An 18,612-nucleotide genomic window follows, 5' to 3' on the forward strand; every position below is an offset into this window, starting at 1 on the left:
CACACATCCCACTGCTTTCATATACTGCTCACCCCCCACACACCCCACTGCCTCACCCAGATATCACTACCCCATACACCCCACTCCCACACACATCCCACTGCTTCCATATACTGCCCCCCACACCCCACTGCCTCACTCAGATACCACTACCCCCGTATACCCCACTCCCACACACATCTCACTGCTTCCATATACTGCACCCCTCCACACTCCACTGCCTCACTCAGATACCACTACCCCCATACACCCCACTCCCACACAGATAGCACTGCTTCCATATACTGCACCCCCCCACATCCCACTACTGCCACACACCCCACAGGCTCACCCAGATATCACTACCCCATACACCCCACTCCCACACACATCGCACTGCTTCCATATACTGCACCCCCCCACACAAAGCCCACTGCCTCACTCAGATACCACTACCATATATACCCCACTCCCGCCACACACCCCACAGCCTCACCCAGATATCACTACCCCATACACCCCACTCCCACACACATCCCACTGCTTCCATATACTGCACCCCCCACACACACACCCCACTGCCTCACTCAGATACCACTACCCCATACACCCCACTCCCGCTCACATCCCACTGCTTCCATATACTGCACCCCCCACACCCCACTACTGCCACACATCCCACAGCCTCACCCAGATATCACTGCCCCATACACCCCACTCCCACACACATCCCACTGCTTCCATATACTGCACCCCCCACACCCACTACTGCCACACACCCCACTGTCTCACTCAGATATCACTACCCCATACACCCCACTCCCACACACATCCCACTGCTTCCATATACTGCACCCCCCACACCCACTACTGCCACACACCCCACTGTCTCACTCAGATATCACTACCCCATACACCCCACTCCCACACACATACCACTGCTTCCATATACTGCACCCCCCACACCCCACTACTGCCACACACCCCACAGCCTAACCCAGATATCACTACCCCATACACCCCACTCCCACACACATACCACTGCTTCCATATACTGCACCCCCACACACACACCCCACTAGTGCCACACACCCCACAGCTTCACCCAGATATCACTACCGCATACACCCCACTCCCACACACATACCACTGCTTCCATATACTGCACCCCCTACACCCCACTGCCTCACTCAGATACCACTACCTCATACACCCCACTCCCACACACATCCCACTGCTTCCATATACTGCACACCCCCCCAACACCCCACAGCCTCACTCAGATACCACTACCCGATACACCCCACTCCCACACACATACCACTGCTTCCATATACTGCACCCCCCCACACCCCACTCAGATACCACTACCCCCATGCACTCCATCCCCCACCTGCCACTACCCCTATACACTCCACTCCCCCAGATATCCCACTCCCACAGACATAGCATTGCCTCTGTGTACCCCACCTCCACATACACCCCATATACACACACCACTGCCCCACCCTAAATTTACACACCACTGCCCCCCTCCTCAGACACACCCCTTAGCACCTCTCCACCGACCATACACACAGCATCTGACAACCCTCTCTCACACACACACAACCCAAAATACCCCATAAACAGGTGGAGTTTTTTCTCCTGCAAGCTGGGAAGACAGAGCAAGCTGCTATTGTTATTTATTTTTGTAGATACTGATGCTGAAACCATTCACCCTGGCCAGGAAACAGCAGAGAATTGGAGCATTAGTTTTCGTGGGTGAATACCCACCTTGTCAGATGAAAGCTCATGCTCCAATACGTCTGTTAGTCTATAAGGTGCCACAGGACCCTTTGTCACTTTTCACAGACACAGCCTAACACGGCTCCCCTCTGACAGCAGAGAATTGTTACTGTAGGAAGATGTATTTTATATGATGCCCACATGAAGCTAGTCATCAATATTAATCACTATGTTTTTAAGCCCTAGCCTTCCCCATCTCCTAGTGTCTCTCAGTGTTTCCCATCTGCTCCCTCTCTCTAATTTAGTTTCTAGGCAATCCTATCCAGTACACTACCAAACACACACACAACAGAGACGTGTATGTGCTCAGCTCTATCCATAACCCTCAAGAGCAGGTTCTTCTCTTTCCAGAGTGTGGCTGCCATACATCTGGCTGTCATTAATAAGCTTGTATACGGGTCATGTCCTTTCAAGTTGTAAATTCCTAGTTGTGGCAGCCCCAACAGTAGCTCCAAAGGGCCCATCCATTCCACTGATCTGTCACCTACAAGGTGGGTGGAGAAGTTTTCATTTCATTTTTTAAAGGAACCAATTAGTGAACACAGCATGGAGATTCCAAACAGGGAGCAGATTCCCCCATCTGGGAGCGTGACATGGACCCAAAGCAAAACCACTGATTCTCCTACTGCCCAGCCATGGCTGCAGTGCCAGGCTCTCATCTGTTCATAGGAGAGGAGCACGAAGTGGTGGCGGGATGACTGTGAGGAAGGGAAGATCCTAACCTCTCCCTTCCAGAGGAAGGGCCAGACAAGGAATACCAATCTCCTATTCCTCAAGGCAGGCACCACACCTTTCACAAGAAGCCCCCCACTACCACCAGAACAATCAGCAGGGACATTCCCTGTCCTGAGACGCAAGCTCACCCCTTGAAGGGCATGGGATAGGGAAGGCCACGTCCTGCCCTTGCCCCAGGACAGCATGTCACGGATCCACAGGATAGGGGCTATGGCCCTACCCTCTCCTCATTCCTCTCCCGTTTGCAAAGCCAGGCCCCCAGGCCGAGCGCTGTACAACTTGCTTTGAAAAAAAGAAGTCATGCTGCACTCTCCTCACTCTGCACTTGGCAGCAGCCCCGTCACCTTTGCCCCCATGGCCTAGAACACACTTGGCAATGGCTGGGCAGCCGTTCTGCTGTGGCGCTGCCGGGGCCTAGAACGGGATGGAGAGCACAGGACGGTCTCCTAGCTCCCAGTTCTGTTATTTGTTCTAGAAATGCCTCGCCAACCTCTTTCTGATTTGCTGGTCTATAGCAGACCCCTACCATGACATCAGCCTGATTTCTCCCCTTTTATCTTTACCCAGATATGTGCAAGCCCCTGTAGCGGCTGGCTGCTAGGGAGTTCATTACCCCTGGAACGTGAACTGCTGAAAGTGTGCTCTGATGCTGGATACACCAGTTCCAGAGCTGGCCCATCGTCCTGCAGAAGGGAGTGGCTCTCGCTCCTCCCTGCTTGTTTATGCACTAGACAGAGATCATGTTGTCTGATCTGACCTGAATGTGCATGGACCAGGCAATGGGTAGAAATATCTTGCATGCCTTGTGGACTGCACAAAGCTCAAGCAGGTTGATGTGCATCCTGGATGCCTGCATGGACCAGGAGCCTTGGGCTGTCTGGTCACGTAGATGCGCTCCCGATCCCAACAGAGAGGCATCCATGGTGAGTGTTCTTGGAGGGAGAGAGAAAATGAAGGAACCACTGTGGCACCTTCGTCCACAGCAGACTGCATGGAACTCTGTTTCTGGACAGATGGCAGGCAAAGTCAGATCACCCAGGAATTGAATCTATGTGGGCAGGGCACCCACTGGATATTCCATACCTAGGGGCTAGCCCATTTAACCGTCCCTACCAGAGTCCAATCTGTGTCCAGTTTGCTTGGTGACCAAGCCCTAACAAAGAACTGCAGAGCAAAGAACCCCCTCAAACAAATCCTGTGTGTTTGGATTCTGAAGAGAAGGAAGGTCCCTCTATAGCAGATGTCCGACCCCCTCAGCCAACTCCAAAAAGACAAAATCCATCACAGAGAAGGGAAATATTTACACACGTTAGTCTAGCTCCAGTTAAATATTATGCTTAGCTGTCTGGAGTCTGTGTTCTCAGGCTATGTCTATGAAATCAAAGATTAAACTTCATAACAATTATGAAGCTGCGCTGCTCAAATTCAAAGGGAGTTAAAGGCCATTACAATAGTTTTACTGCTGATATTAAAATGAAATGATTCTGTCTTCTCCAGGACACCTGGAGCTGAACCCTTCTGAACTCTCCTATCAACACACATGGAAAGGCTGCGTGCAGCACTGATAACCAAGGCAGGTTCTGTGACAGCCTGTGAGCAGTGCCTGACAGCGCTTTGAAGCAGCCTGGGAAGGAAAGCGAGCCTCTTCTCTCGGGAAAATGTGTTCAGTGGAAAGTAAGCAAGTTGTCAGGGGAAAAGCTGACAATGTTGATTCCAACAGTTGTACTAGGAACAAACAGCCAAGCAGATTAGGTTACCAGAAGGAGAAATGCCGCTGACAAGCCCACGTCAATGCCGGGCTTTCAGGTACAATGTGTGCTTCAGCCACATTCATGGCCTCGGTACCACAGACCCTAGGGCAAAACTCACTGCCCGTGCCCACAGCCCCTTTGCGTGGGGTCCCATGCGCAGCACCAGCTCCAGCACCTCCAGCGGTCTGGCCGGGAGTTACAGGGCTGGGAACTGAGAGGGATGGTGACAAAGAAGGGTCTGTGCTCTTGGTCTCTTTACAGCTCCTCACCTTTTCTGCAGGAATTTTATTTTTTGCGGGGGAGGGGGCATTCAGGCTGGAAATACATCAGGGGGCATAGACAGCACCAGTCTCGGCTCCCTCCTCTCTCCCCTCGGGAGTCGGTCATATCCACCTCAGCCTCTCCACTGGGGTCTGCAGCATCCCAAGAAGCTGAGTGGCCTCCTTCACCTCCCCAATAATGTGGGGGAGGGTTCTGCAGCCCTGGTTTGATTTAATTAATTCCTTGCTCCTTCTTGAAGTGTCTGTGGTTTATTCTGCTGGGGTGATAGAGAGATCACTGTAGGCTGCTGGGATTCCTCTCCTCTACCCCGTCATTGCCTGGAGACCTGAGCCCTTCATAAGCACTTTTAATGTGTGTCCATAAAATGGCAACCCCTTCTGTCTCTCGAGGTTCTACTCCCCAGCTAATGCAAACATTACCAGGAATAGAGCATTCTCTCAGCTCCGTCTGGGCCATTATCATTTTATATTTGCTCTTTAATATTTACTGGGTTCATGCAAAGTGCATACTCTGAGGGGAAAAAAATGAGACGCAGCTTAGATCCAAATTTAGTAATTGCTGCAGATCCATCTGACATGGATAGTTAGAGGGTGATCTCCACAATACTTCACTTTCCACTGCATTCTGCATAGTGACCTGGTCCCCGTGTAGCAGGCACCCTGGAGCTTCCACCTACAAGAGTCTTCACAGCCCCTCTATCACATTTAGCAAATCCCATATACCCAAACACTCAGCATTGCTGGTAGAACAACCAAAGAGACACTGACAGGCTACAGTGATAGGCACACTGACTCAATATGGTTTCCGAGCCACCCTACAGTAAAGACTGCAGCTCGTTGGAGCAAAATACGTGCTATTTGTAACATCCGAATTTATCAAAGGAAAAAGAATTTGAAAAATTGAATTTACATGTCATTACTGATGCTGCTTATTTGCCTTTTTCTTGAGTTGTTCCCACTGAAATGCCTATGTTTAATGGAAACTTTTGTGTTGACTTTTGGTTTTGCAAACCCTGTGTTTTGGAAAACTTCTGTGTCAGCCCACGTGACTGACTGTTTCTTTAATCCGAGAGGAGATGCTTCTCAGCCTGGCCTTTCCTAAGCCAGGTAGATGCTTGTTGGCACAGTCCTGGGGTGTCAGCTGGCTTTCGAATACCTGCTAGCTAGCTAAGGACTAGCCCTGGCTCCTGGTGCCAGAGCTAACCTTGCAGCCTTACCTGTTAACGTGAGGTTGCTGTATGTGTTTGAAAACTGCTCCTTTAACAAAACCAAATGCATCTGAGCTGCCTTTTCTCGCTGTAGTTCCAACATAATGTCTGGGTGCTGGGCAATCTTACAGCCTTTCTGCTTATCCAGGGCAATGTCGCTGCGGACAATGTCTAGAGGGAGAGGAGAGAGAGAAAAAGGGAGACGGACAAACCTCAGCTTTCCGTTCCACCCAAAGGAGCCAGATGCTTGACTCTGAACCAGCCAACACTACAAGCAATAAACATTATCCGATCACACAAAACGCAAGCCAAGGGGCAGCCCCCTGGGGCCTATCCACCCCATTTACCTTCTCGGCTCAAGCCCTAGATCATCTGCAGACCTCACTTTTTATCTCCCACTAGAATGTCAAGCCAGTCTCTCTAATGCAGCAGCCCGTCCCACCCCCCTTGAAGTGGCTGGCCCCTGGCAGTTTATCACTCTAACTCACAATTATTACCGTTCCTTCACTGGAAAGTTTTGTCTAAAGTCTCCCAATGTTTATATCATGTCTCCTTGTTTCTGGTTTCTTTGCCAACGATAACTACAGTGAGCTAAATGCCTCCCTGGTGTAAGGCCACTGCTTTTCCATACCACCAGATACACCAGGGAGGGATTCGGCTCGAAGTCTCTGCTCCAGCACTATTAATCCTTATTGCAACTTTCAAACCTTGGATTAAATCTGCACAGATTATAACCCTGGGAACAGCTCCCGTGGCACCTTCTTGTCCTTGCTCCCCCCACATCAAGAATGCGGTGCTGATACTTCGTTAGCTCTTCCTATCTCTCCATATCAGTATTGTATGGGTCATATTGTTGATCATGACATAGCCTTCCCATCACACCCTCACACAAAACTACTTGCCCGCTGTGGAGACTTGGGAGCAAAGGGAAAGAGAAAAGAAGAGAAAAAGAAGCTGTAGCTTCCCCTATATTCATAATGTACCGTGATACCACATGTTCACCCCACCTAGCTAGCTAGCCAATACAATAAGCAAGGAAAGCTGGAGCATTCTCGCAGTGTTACAGAAGGCTGTGTTTTACTCAGTCTATTTTTTCTTATCAAATGAACATTCCTTTCCAAAAATAACCCCCTGTAAGTGGCACCTTTGGACCCCAAAGAGCATGTGTTCTGATTCACTTGTTGGTCTGGCAGAATGTGTCCCCTACTACTATTTACTCTGCAGTTCCAGGACAGCGTTACAGATTGCATATCAGAAGCACCAGGTGGTCAGGGCTGAGAGCCTCCCCTCCACCCAGGCCCTTATCTTGCAGGGCTATATACTCTTGTTTGCTTAGTGCCCTGCTGTTTCCGGTAGGGTCATTACATGTAGACTCTGCCCAGCCTGCAGCCATCCCATTTTGTAATGGGTCTGACTGCAGGGTAACCATGCAACTTTGGGATCCGTCTTATTGACATTTGGCCAAGTTGTGCCCCTGAGAGCTGCCCTGATCTCCCCTGTCCAACTGCAGAAGAACGAGGAGAGCAGATGGCTGCCTTAGCAGCCCCATTCTATCCTGTTCCAGGACCCTGTGGCGAGACATCCAGGGTGGGATCAGAGTGCAGGGAGTGGGCTGGCTGGGGGCACACCGTGGCCCTTCAGTGCCCCACCTCTGTGTCAGGAATTACGGCAGGAAGGGGGAGGGAGGTCCTGATACTTTGGGGATCTGTCAGGTTTCCTGTGGCTCACTCCACAGAAGTGCAAACTTTGCCCCAGTTACACAATGTGGGGAACCCCAGAGTTTTAGACACACATACACCCTGCTCCCCTGTAGAAGCCTATTGCTCCTCAACCCCTATGCGGAAGAACTAATCTAACCTGTTGCTCTTCATGCTGATGTTCTCCAGCTAGAGCTCAACTGTGAGCACAGCACTGAGCAGCTCTCGGGCCCCCACCAATATCAGGAGGCAAATCCAGCTGTGTAGAGACCCCTCTGGGGCCCCCGGCCTGCTGTGCTCTGCACCCGAGCCATCCTGTCCTCTGACCACCCGATCTCACACACTAAGCAGGATGGGGCTCACGTTAGTGCTTGGATGCAGATCTACAAGGGACTGAAGGAAGTGGTGCTGGTTATTCATGTAAGGGGCCATCTTCCATCCAGATGAGCACTGAGGCCCTGGCAGTGGCATGGTGCTAGGAGGTGCCATCTCTTGGAAAGGTGCTAGGTGCTAGGAGGTGCCATGTTCTCCAGCTAGAGCTCAACTAGAGCTCTGTCATGCGTCCCCACTTCCTCTTGTATCACCTGCTCTCTCAGCTTCCTGGGCACAGGAAGGATGCAGAGTGGGACAACACGCCAGCTCCCTCAGGGTTGGCAGGACGTCTGCATGCTCCCAGGTCCCTGGCAGCTTTTCTTGCTTGAAGGAGACACAGAGGATCTCCATTATCACAGAGTCAGGTGCCCCTCGTGAGACTTTGCCTGCTGGAGGCAGGGATCAGTTCTGGAGATGTGGATTGGAACTGCTCCTCCAGGGCTGTGCTGTGGCCCCACGGAGGAAACTCTGGAAAGCCAAGTAGCAGCCTCTGGTCCTGACGTAGACCCTGGTAGTGGGCTGTGCACCATGGCCAGGCAACCTCCGTAGGCACCTTAGCTGCCAGGCACGAAGACTCCTCCACTATCAGCCTGCACCTTCCCCAAGGGCCCCAGACCTCTGCTGTTGTGACCCTCCTAACTGTCTCCTGCTCCCTAATTCTTCAGAGGGACCCTGCCTGTGCCCCCCCCCCGATTCCCCAGGGACCTCATCCCCTGCCTGCAACCCCCACTCCCAACTGTCTCCAACCCCTAAATTCAACACAGGGAATTCCCTCCCACTGCCTGTGGCCCCCACACTCCCCCAGGGACCCCCCATCCCCTGCCTGTGGCCCCCACCCCCAACTGTCTCCAATCCCTAAATTCCACACAGGGACTCCCCACTCCCTGCCTGTGACCCTAATCCCCAACCGTCTCCAATCCCTAAATTCCACACAGGGAATCCCCTCCCACTGCCTGTGGCCCCCACACTCCCCCAGGGACCCACCATCCCCTGCCTGTGGCCCCCACCCCCAACTGTCTCCAACCCCTAAATTCCACACAGGGACTCCCCACTCCCTGCCTGTGACCCTAATCCCCAACCGTCTCCAATCCCTAAATTCCACACAGGGAATCCCCTCCCACTGCCTGTGGCCCCCACACTCCCCCAGGGACCCACCATCCCCTGCCTGTGGCCCCCACCCCCAACTGTCTCCAACCCCTAAATTCCACACAGGGACTGCCCACTCCCTGCCTGTGACCCTAATCCCCAACCATCTCCAATCCCTAAATTCCACACAGGGAATCCCCTCCCACTGCCTGTGGCCCCCACACTCCCCCAGGGACCCACCATCCCCTGCCTGTGGCCCCCACACTCCCCCAGGGACCCCTCATCCCCTGCCTGTGGCCCCCATCCCCAACTGTCTCCAACCCCTAAACACCACACAGGGAATCCCCTCCAGCTGCCTGCCCCCCCCCCCGCCTGTGAGCCCTATGCTCTTCCAGGGACCACCTACCCCCTGCCTGTGGCACCCACCCCCAACTGTCTCCTACCCCTAAATTCCACACAGGGACCCCCCATTCCCTGCTTGTGATCCCCTCCCTCAACTGCCCCCATCCCCTCCCTCCACTCAGAAATCCCCATTCCCTGCCTGTGATCCCCACTCCCCTAATGTCTTCAACCCCCACACTCCTCCTAGAGCCCAACACTTTCCCCTATATCCCTCCTATCTGACCCCAGCCTCCACCTGGCCCCAACCCAGAGCACTGTGGCCCCACAACTGGCTTTTGCCCAACAGCCACGCAACCTTCCCGCCCCCATACTGTGCTGGAAGAGCAGCTGCACATTCAGCACGCTGCCCCTGCAGGCGGCTCGCCCAGTCCACCCAGGGCCTGTCCGCACTCTGCCAGCACAGGAGAGCACATCCTTCCAGGGCTGAGGCGGTTCCTCTGCCTGGGCGAGCCCCTCTTTGGTTTTGGCAGGCAGGGCTGACACCAGTGGCTGTGGCACTATAGGCACTCAGCATCCACCTCCATTCTGTAGGTGGCAAAGCTCAAACCCACAGTGGCCTGCAGAGACTGTGAGCAGAGAGGTCCTCATGGGGCTCTCTGCTTGCCTCTTCTGATCAGCTGGTGGCTGCCGAGCCCACTAGTCTGTCTACACCTAGCTTTTCAAAGTTGCTCGTTTTCTCTTCCAGGTGCTTCTAGGAGTTTCCCAGGAATGACATCTTCCAGGGACAAGGTCACCTGGCTAGGTCATTGTCTGGAGGAAGAGCGGGTCAGCCCAGCAGCCAGAGAATGAAAAGTTAAAGTTCTGGGATCATCAGGATCTCACCATCTTGTTGGTATGTCTCTCTCTTAGCAGTACAGTGCCCTAATGGGAGTAGCTCTTTACCGAGGAGTTAATTACTTCTAGGACAGCAGCACCTAACAGCCTCAGGGGCTGGACCCCACTGTGCTGCGTGCTGCACAAACTCAGACCGACGGTGCCCACGTCAAACAGGTTCTAACTGAAATGAGCACATCAGTAATGTAGGAGTTTGAAGGAGTAGGAGGCTGCTCAAGGCACTAGCATACCCTATGAAATGCAGGGAAGTTAATGTTTCTGCCCCTTTCTTACGATACAAAGGCTGCGTTGAACCAGCACAAACATGGGGGGTTGCATTTAGCACACATTAAAGGACTTGATTTATATTAGACCAAATGCACAAAAGTGAGCAAAATCAGACAACGATTATAGGAGCCTGTCGGGGAGCAGCCTCGTGGGGATGAGCAGGCTCGGGGGCTGACATGCTCACTGCCCATTCAGTGGACAATCTGCACTGGACAGTCACTTGCTTCAGTTAAAAACCCCAGCTTGTCCCAGTGTGGCTCACCAGCAGAAGTTGGGCCAATAAAAGCTATTATCTCACCCACCCTGCTTCCCTGCAAAGAAAGTCACTTGAAGTGTCCTGGACTTTTTATATCAAAACAAAACAATTCACTTTGAAGCTGGTTCTCTTTCCCCAGTGCCCCTCGGCAGTCCCCAGCACTAGGCCTGGCAGGTACCAGCTGCATTTGATGGCACAGCTCATGCATGCTTTGTGTACTCAATACAGTACAATCACTCATGTAACAGCAGCACAAATGCAGTATGAAGGGAGCACACCCGTGTGGCAGGTCAGGTGATCTGCGGCTGATTACAGGACAAAACTATCCCTGGGATTGGGGGTCACACAAATGAAGGGGGAATCCAAAGGTGCGTTGTGGCCAGAGTGCCAAATAAAGCAAAGGGGCTCCCCACAGGCAGTATGTCTCTTCGCTCAAGGTGGTCCTGGTTCCTAGCTCAGTTCCACCAAGAGTGAGTCATGTCCCTCGTAAGATAGTAACTTCTGCTAGCCGATACCAGCCATATTCCCCATATGCCTAGTCTATGCTGCCCTCCCTTCACGGAGGGCAACAAGTGATGCATATCACTGCTCAGCAAATAGCCTCCCTGCTCCCTAGACCCTGGGCAGGGCCTTTGCACCCAAGCACACCCCACAGAGGAATCCTAGCACCATGCAGCTACCAACACACAGACGGTGACTACACCTTGCTGGGGGGCTGTGAGATGATCCGGTATCTGTGAGGAAGGTTGTTATCTCTGATTAACCATCTAACGCAGAGAGTGACGACCCTGCACACTGCAACAAAACCCAAACCAGACAAAATAATGACACAGATCCTCAGCCGCTCTGCCCTGCAGCCAGCCTAGCAGACCAGAGGATGCTGGTGGTGCAGAGCAGGCTAGAAGCTTCTATTGCACTATCCTTCTTGCAGCCTGCATAGGAGCGAAGGGGCATGGCCAGGAGGTCCCCACATCCCACCTGCTGGAATGGCCTCTTGAGGTCACTAGTAGCTGCTGCCAATTAGAACATCCCTCAGGCTCTTCTAACTTTCTGGAGGGGCCAGACCAGCAACAAACAGCCCTGGATCAGGGGCCACAAAGGACACTGAAAGAAACCCTTGTACAAATGCTGGTTTTGAATTGTTCTGTTTATTCCTTGGCTGAACCTGGGGATCTGGGCCAATACATCTCTACAAGACTAGAACATTCACAGATAAGTGTCTGCATTAACCATTATCCACAATACACTTGCTATACACTTTCAGTCTTACAACATGATTTTTAAAGAAAACTGTATAACATTGTGATGCTCTGTACCTTGGGGGAACACCCTGCACCCACATGTTCATCCTTAGAGTACGATTGTGTGGTATCCAATGCAAAGTTTCTCATGTCAGGTGTCTTCAGAAGGCTCGTGATGCACTGAACATTGTTATTACGGTGAGGTTATAGGTTATAATTTCATGAGTATAATTATGAGGCTGAAAATGTGTCCTCATGGCTTAAAACAAGCCCAGGCAAAAACTCTCCAAGAGCAGAGGGCAGTTCACACCTCATCAGGCAGGAATGGGACAAACCCAGCCCAGCCTCACAGGAACAAAGGACACTGGCCCAGGCAGCAACAAAGGATCTGTTGGACTCTCAGGTGAGTCACCCCACTTCCCTTGGTCAATCAGGGACTACGATGAGGTAATGATCACCTGACCCTGAAGAAGGGGCGGGGAGACAATGCCAAGAGGGAATAAAGAACGTGATAAAAGGGAGAGACGTTTGCCAGGCTCTTCCTCTCTCTTCCACCTCCATCTACAGACATCACCACCACGCGACTGAAGCACTGATCAAAGGGCACAGCCTGGCTGAAGGGCAACTAGGCAGCCTGGGTTTAGAAAAAGACGGTTACTCACCTTTGTAACTGTTGTTCTTCGAGATGTGTTGCTCATATCCATTCCAGTTAGGTGTGCGCGCACCGTGTGCACGTTCGTCGGAGATTTTTACCCTAGTAACACTCGGTGGACTGGCAGGGCCTCCCCTGGAGTGGCACCGCCATGGCGCCTGATATATACCCCTGCCGGCCCCTCCACTCCTCAGTTCCTTCTTGCCGGCTACTCCGACAGTGGGGAAGGAGGGCGGGTTTGGAATGGATATGAGCAACACATCTCGAAGAACAACAGTTACAAAGGTGAGTAACCATCTTTTCTTCTTCGAGTGCTTGCTCAGATCCATTCCAGGTAGGTGATTCCCAAGCCTTACCTAGGCAGTGGGGTCGGAGCGAGACGTTGCAGAACGTAAGACCGCTGAGCCGAAGGCAGCATCGTCCCTGGACTGCTGGACCAATGCGTAGTGTGATACAAAGGTGTGGATGGAAAACCAGGTAGCCATGCGACATATTTCCTGGATGGGAACATGGGCCAGGAAAGCGGCAGATGAGGCTTGAGCCCAAGTAGAGTGGGCGGTGAGATGGCCAGTCGGAATGTGGGCCCAGTCGTAGCATGTCCGGATACAGGACGTCACCCAAGATGAGATCTGTTGGGGGGAGATTGGCATGCCCTTCATGCGCTCTGCGACCGCTACAAATAGCTGAGGCGAATGTCTGAAAGGTTTGGTCCTCTGGATGTAAAAGGCGAGGGCCTGGCGGACATCCAGGGTATGCAGCTGTTGTTCCCGGCGCGATGAGTGCAGCTTCGGGAAAAAGACTGGTAGAAAGATGTCTTGATTAATGTGGAAGGCAGAGACCACCTTAGGGAGGAATGCCGGGTGCGTTGCAGCTGTACCTTATCCTTGTGGAATACCGTATACAGAGGATCCACCATCAAAGCGCAAAGTTCCGATACTCGTTCAGCCGAGGTGATAGCAACGAGGAAGGCTGTCTTCCAGGACAGGTACAGCAGTGAGCATGTGGCTAAAGGCTCAAAGGGGGCACCCATGAGCCTAGGTAATACGAGGTTGAGATTCCAGGTAGGGGATGGACGCTTGACCTGAGGGTAGAGCCGCTCCAAGCCCTTGAGGAATCTGGAAACTATGGGGCGAGAGAAGATCGAACTGCCAGTTTCCCCAGGATGGAAGGTGGAAATAGCTGCAAGATGCACCCTTATAAGAGATTGCCAGGCCCTGCTCCTTGAGGGACCATAAGTAGTCCAAGATAATGAGGACCGATACACCTTCGAGAATAAAGTTATGCTGGGCGCACCAGTGGGAGAAGCGCTTCCACTGCTTCCACAGTGGCGAGATATGTTGCCCGCGTGGAAGGCTTTCTGCTTCCCTGTAGCACCTGTTGCACAGAGGTGGAACAACGCAATTCAGATTGGTTGAACCAGACAGCAGCCATGCTATCAGATGGAGGGACTGCAGGTCCAGAAGGTGAAGCCTGCTGAAGTCCTGCGTTATGAGGTCCGGGCAGAGTGGCAGAGGTATCGGGTCTGCCAGAGAAAGGTCGAGCAGCAGGGTGTACCAGTGCTGTCTCGGCCATGCCGGAGCGATCAGTATTAGCTGGGCTCTGTCCCTGCGGAGTTTGAGTAGAACTCTGTGGACGAGGGGAAAAGGTGGGAAGGCATAAAATAGGTGACCTTTCCAGGGAATTAGGAACGTGTCTGAGAGGGAGCCTGGGGAGTGACCCTGTAGGGAGCTGAACACCTGGCATTTCCTGTTCTCTCGGGAGACAAAGAGGTCTATCTGGGGAAAGCTCCACTTCCGGAATACAGAATGGAGAATGTCCGGATGGATGGACCACTCATGGGACAGGAAGGACCTGCTCAGGTGATCCGCAAGAGAGTTCCGGACTCCCGGGAGAAAGGAGGCTACCAGGTCTACTGAGTGGGCTATGCAGAAGTCCCACAGTTGCATCACCTCTTGACAAAGGGGTGGGGGGAGATCGCGTCCCTCCTTGCTTGTTTATGTAATACATGGCCATTGTGTTGTCTGTGAACACGGCAACACAACGGCCCTGTAGATGACGCTGGAAGGTTTGGCACGCCAGTCGGACCGCTCTCAGTTCGCGGACATTGATGTGAAGCGCCAATTCCCAAGAGGACCAAAGGCCTTGAGTGCGAAGGTGCCCTAGGTGAGCACCCCAGCCGAGAGATGAGGCATCCGTTGTTAGGGACGCGGAAGGCTGCGGTGGATGGAATGATCGACCCGTACGCACCAGGGATGGCGTCAGCCACCAGTCGAGGGAGCCCAGAATGCTCGATGGAACTGTGAGTATCATGTCTATGGCATCCCTGCGTGGATGATAGATTGAGGCGAGCCAGGTTTGAAGAGGACGCATGTGCAGTCTGGCGTGCTTTGTGATGAAAGTGTACGCAGCCATGTGACCGAGGAGGCCAAGGCAAGTGCGGGCAGAGGTTGTTGGCGAATCGCTAGGGAGATGGAGGTCAGCTAAGCTGTGCTCCACTGTTCCAATGACTGACATGGGCGGTAAGAAGGAACTGAGGAGCAGAGGGGCCGGCAGGGGTATATATGCGGTACCATAGCGGCGCCACTCCAGGGGGCGCCCTGCCGGCCCACCGAGTGTTGCTAGGGTAAAAATCTCCAACGAACTTGCACGCGGCGCGCGCACACCTAACTGGAATGGATATGAGCAATCACTCGAAGAACTTCTGTTTGTAAGGGCACTGAAAATGTTAAGAGCAGCTTAGAATATGTTTTGCTTTTATTTAATTTGACCAAATCTGACTTCTTGTGCTTTGATTTATAATCTCTAAATCTGTCTTTTGTAGTTAATAAATCTGTTGGTTTGTTCTACCTGGAGCAGTGCGTTTGGTTTGCAGCATGTCAGAGACTCCTCTTGGGATAACAAGCCTGGAACATACCAATTTCTTTGTTAAATTGACGAACTCATATAAGCTTGCAGCGTCCAGCGGGCATAACTGGACACTGCAAGACGGAGGTTCCTAGGGTTGTGTCTGGGACCAGAGATATTGACTAATGTCATTCGGTTGCACAATCCAAGGAGCAGTTTACACGCTAGAGGCTTAGTGTGACCACCCCAGGAGTGGGGGTTCTCCCAGCAGAGCAGGGTCAGGTTGGCTCCCAGAGTCAAGGGTTGGAGTGACCTAGCAGATCACCGGTCCAGATAACACCAGAGTGGAACATCACAAATGTATTAGTTAGAAATGAACATCCCTGTTTATGGAAATGAGCAAGGTGGGGTACTGGAAAGTAAAACTCATTTCAGGATCAAACTCATGCTTGACTGGGCACTAGAGAAACATACCAGTAAATTGCAAGTTGTAAAATATATAAAATATCTATTTTTAAAAAAGCTCACCGCCATTAAAAATGTTTAAACAATTTCTCTAATCTATCTGTCCAGGATTTTATAAAGTGCTCTGTACTATCTACACACTGGTATAAAATGATGATCACAAGTAGTTTATGCTGGCAACCAGCATGAGGCAAGTGTTACTTGGGTGGATTTAGATTTTAGTTTGTGTGTGTTGTGTGCTTATTTGTTTGAGTCTCTGAGCAGAAGATGAGGCTCTCCTGCATAGAAAGATGGATATAACAAGTAAAAAATTAAATTTTTCTAAGAGAATTTTAGAATATATACTAGCATCGGTCAAATACATCCACATAAAATTCTGCTGTCTCACTCATCAACCAGTAAATAACTAACAAACCAGGATGTACCATTCTTTCTGGTCACAGAGCAATTTCCGATGATATTTGTAATGAGATTAGTTTCTTCAATTAGAAACTAGAGATAAGAAATAGGAGGAGTCCATCCTTACCTTGAGTAACACCCTGTATGTAAACAGCACCAGCCCCACCTCCCATTGGACAGATGGTGGGTGCGGACGTGACAAAAACAAGTGAAACAAAATTTGCTAATGAACAAAATTGCTCAGGATATTTCAAAGAGAATACGGAACCAAGTCGAAATTACATTATGATGGTCATTCCTGCGCTGGCCCTGGTACAGTCTCCAAGGGACCTAGTGGGTCTTTCCCATCTCCAACTTCTATGGCCCACATCACACCCTGAGGAACCATGTGGGGAGACTCTTCACACACCACTCTATCCTATCCACACCGAAAAGCAGCGTCTGCAGCCCTGTCCCCTCTCCCCCTAGGCCATGTGGCGTGTCGGCCAGTGCAGCCATACTCACTGGGAACAAGAAAGGAAGAGGGTGCTGCAGGGTAAGTGCCAAGGCACAGAGCCTCCCCTGACAGTTCCTGGCCTTCAGCAGATTCCAAAGAACCAGAAAGGCCTCAGGAGACCCACAATTGCTGGGGGCTGACCATCCTGCTGCAGCTGCAGTGGCATAAACCCCCAGAAGAATTCATCAGAATCTCTGCAAGGGGAGCAAAAGCTTTTTCAAACTTTATTCTGAGCGCGGGCTTGATGTTCCTGGCAACTGGAGCCCCTGTGTCTCTCCAGAAGAGCTGAGACAGCCTGGGATCGCTGACTAGGGGGACAGAAGACATGGAACAGCCTCCACCATTCTGTCTCTGCTTTCCATTACCCCTTTCTGCTCCATTAGCCATCTCACGCCTGCCCAGTCCCCTGCTCCACTTTGCCCCACACCCTCAGCAGTCACCCCTCTTAGCATGACCCCTCCTGCCCCAGCCTCCTTCCCCCGAGCCTGTCGCCTGCCCTTGCTCCATCTCACCAGCATGACCCCTCCTGCTGCCAGCCCCTGTAGTGAGACAGCCAGCAGCTCCTCCCTCCCTGGGCCCAGCATGGCAAGCATGAAGACTAGGCCAGTCACCCTGCCACCAGAACAGCCCCAGGACCAGGAGGAGTCCATGTAGCAGATCCCCTGCTCTGCCTCTACAGATCCCAGCCAGACTGCCAGCAGGCACCGTGGGGCCACCATCATGCCCAATGCACGAGACATGCAGCCCTCCCTGTCTCCAGTGCTCCGTGACTTGCACTCTCCACTTGTGGGTTTCCAGGTGGAGTGCAGAGTGGTGGGTTTAGCCTGCTCTATAAAGCCCTACAGTTTGGGGCCATTCTGCCCAACAGATACTCCCTCCCATGCCCCGAGCAATACCTCTGCAGCTACACTCAGCAGAGAGATGCTAGCTAGACCTCAGTTCAAACAGGAAGAGGCTGCTAGCGGGGTGTTCTTGCCCCAGGGTATCCCTAACTGTGAAACTCTCTCCTCCAAAGGTGCTGACACTTTGATGTTGTGAACAGGACTGGCTCTAGGCACCGATTTTCCAAGCATGTGTTTGGGGCAGCACTTTTCAAGGGGCGGCACTCTGGCTTTTTTGTTTATTTGTTTGCTTTCTTGCTTTGGCAGTGGCACTCTGCCCCCCCCCCCCAATTTAATTTTATTTTTTTGCTTGGGGCTGCAAAAAACCTGGAACCAGCCCTGGTTGTGAATACTCAAGATTTTATCACAAGTCTGGCAATATTTGGTGCTTTTCTTAAAGCCCCAGCTGCTGGAGTCAAAAGATGGCAAGAGAATCTCAATTTGCATTTTTTGTATTGTATTTTAAAAATAAGTTTCTAGCCTTCAGGGTTGTGGAGAATGTGAAGTGAATGCTCTCTAAGGCAAATAAAAAGAGCACAAAGCTTAGTACTTTTTAAAAATCTCATGATTTTGGGGGGCCAGGCGCATGAATATTAAATGTTGCCTTTCAGAACCAAACATTCAGGACACCTACTTTCTGACACAGAAGATTTTGTGTGAATAATCTAACTTGCCTATTTTCTAATGATTTGCATACAGCTATAAATTTCATCTTTAAAAAAATCATATGTGGATTTTGTGCTGGTGAAAGACATTTGTTAGAAAATTCTAGAATTAAGATGGACTGTACAACCTTAATTCTATCCCCATGTGAGTATGCATTACCATACAGTCTTTAATTACACGATCAAGTACATACTATTTCTTCCCTGCATGGATCATCAGCAGGGTTTGAACTTAAAACCTTCAGAACATATCTCTTCTGTCAGAGTTACAAGAGTAACTAGTATTGGAATCAGGCTGTTATCCTGCATGTGG

At 51.5% G+C, this 18,612-nt stretch overlaps 1 protein-coding gene across 5 annotated transcripts in view; it reads right to left on the bottom strand.

Moving 5' to 3' along the window:
- Positions 1–18,612, bottom strand: part of HPSE2 (heparanase 2 (inactive)) — a 319,425-nt gene that overhangs the window by 280,430 nt on the left and 20,383 nt on the right. For all 5 annotated transcript variants that reach the window (XM_050958814.1, XM_050958816.1, XM_050958813.1 and 2 more), the window contains exon 3: positions 5,752–5,913. In XM_050958814.1, the coding sequence (XP_050814771.1) occupies positions 5,752–5,913 (162 nt within the window). The remainder of the gene's footprint in view (positions 1–5,751; positions 5,914–18,612) is intronic.

The sequence above is a fragment of the Gopherus flavomarginatus genome, chromosome 6, assembly GCF_025201925.1.
Source record: "Gopherus flavomarginatus isolate rGopFla2 chromosome 6, rGopFla2.mat.asm, whole genome shotgun sequence".
Classification (NCBI taxonomy): Eukaryota; Metazoa; Chordata; order Testudines; family Testudinidae; genus Gopherus; species Gopherus flavomarginatus.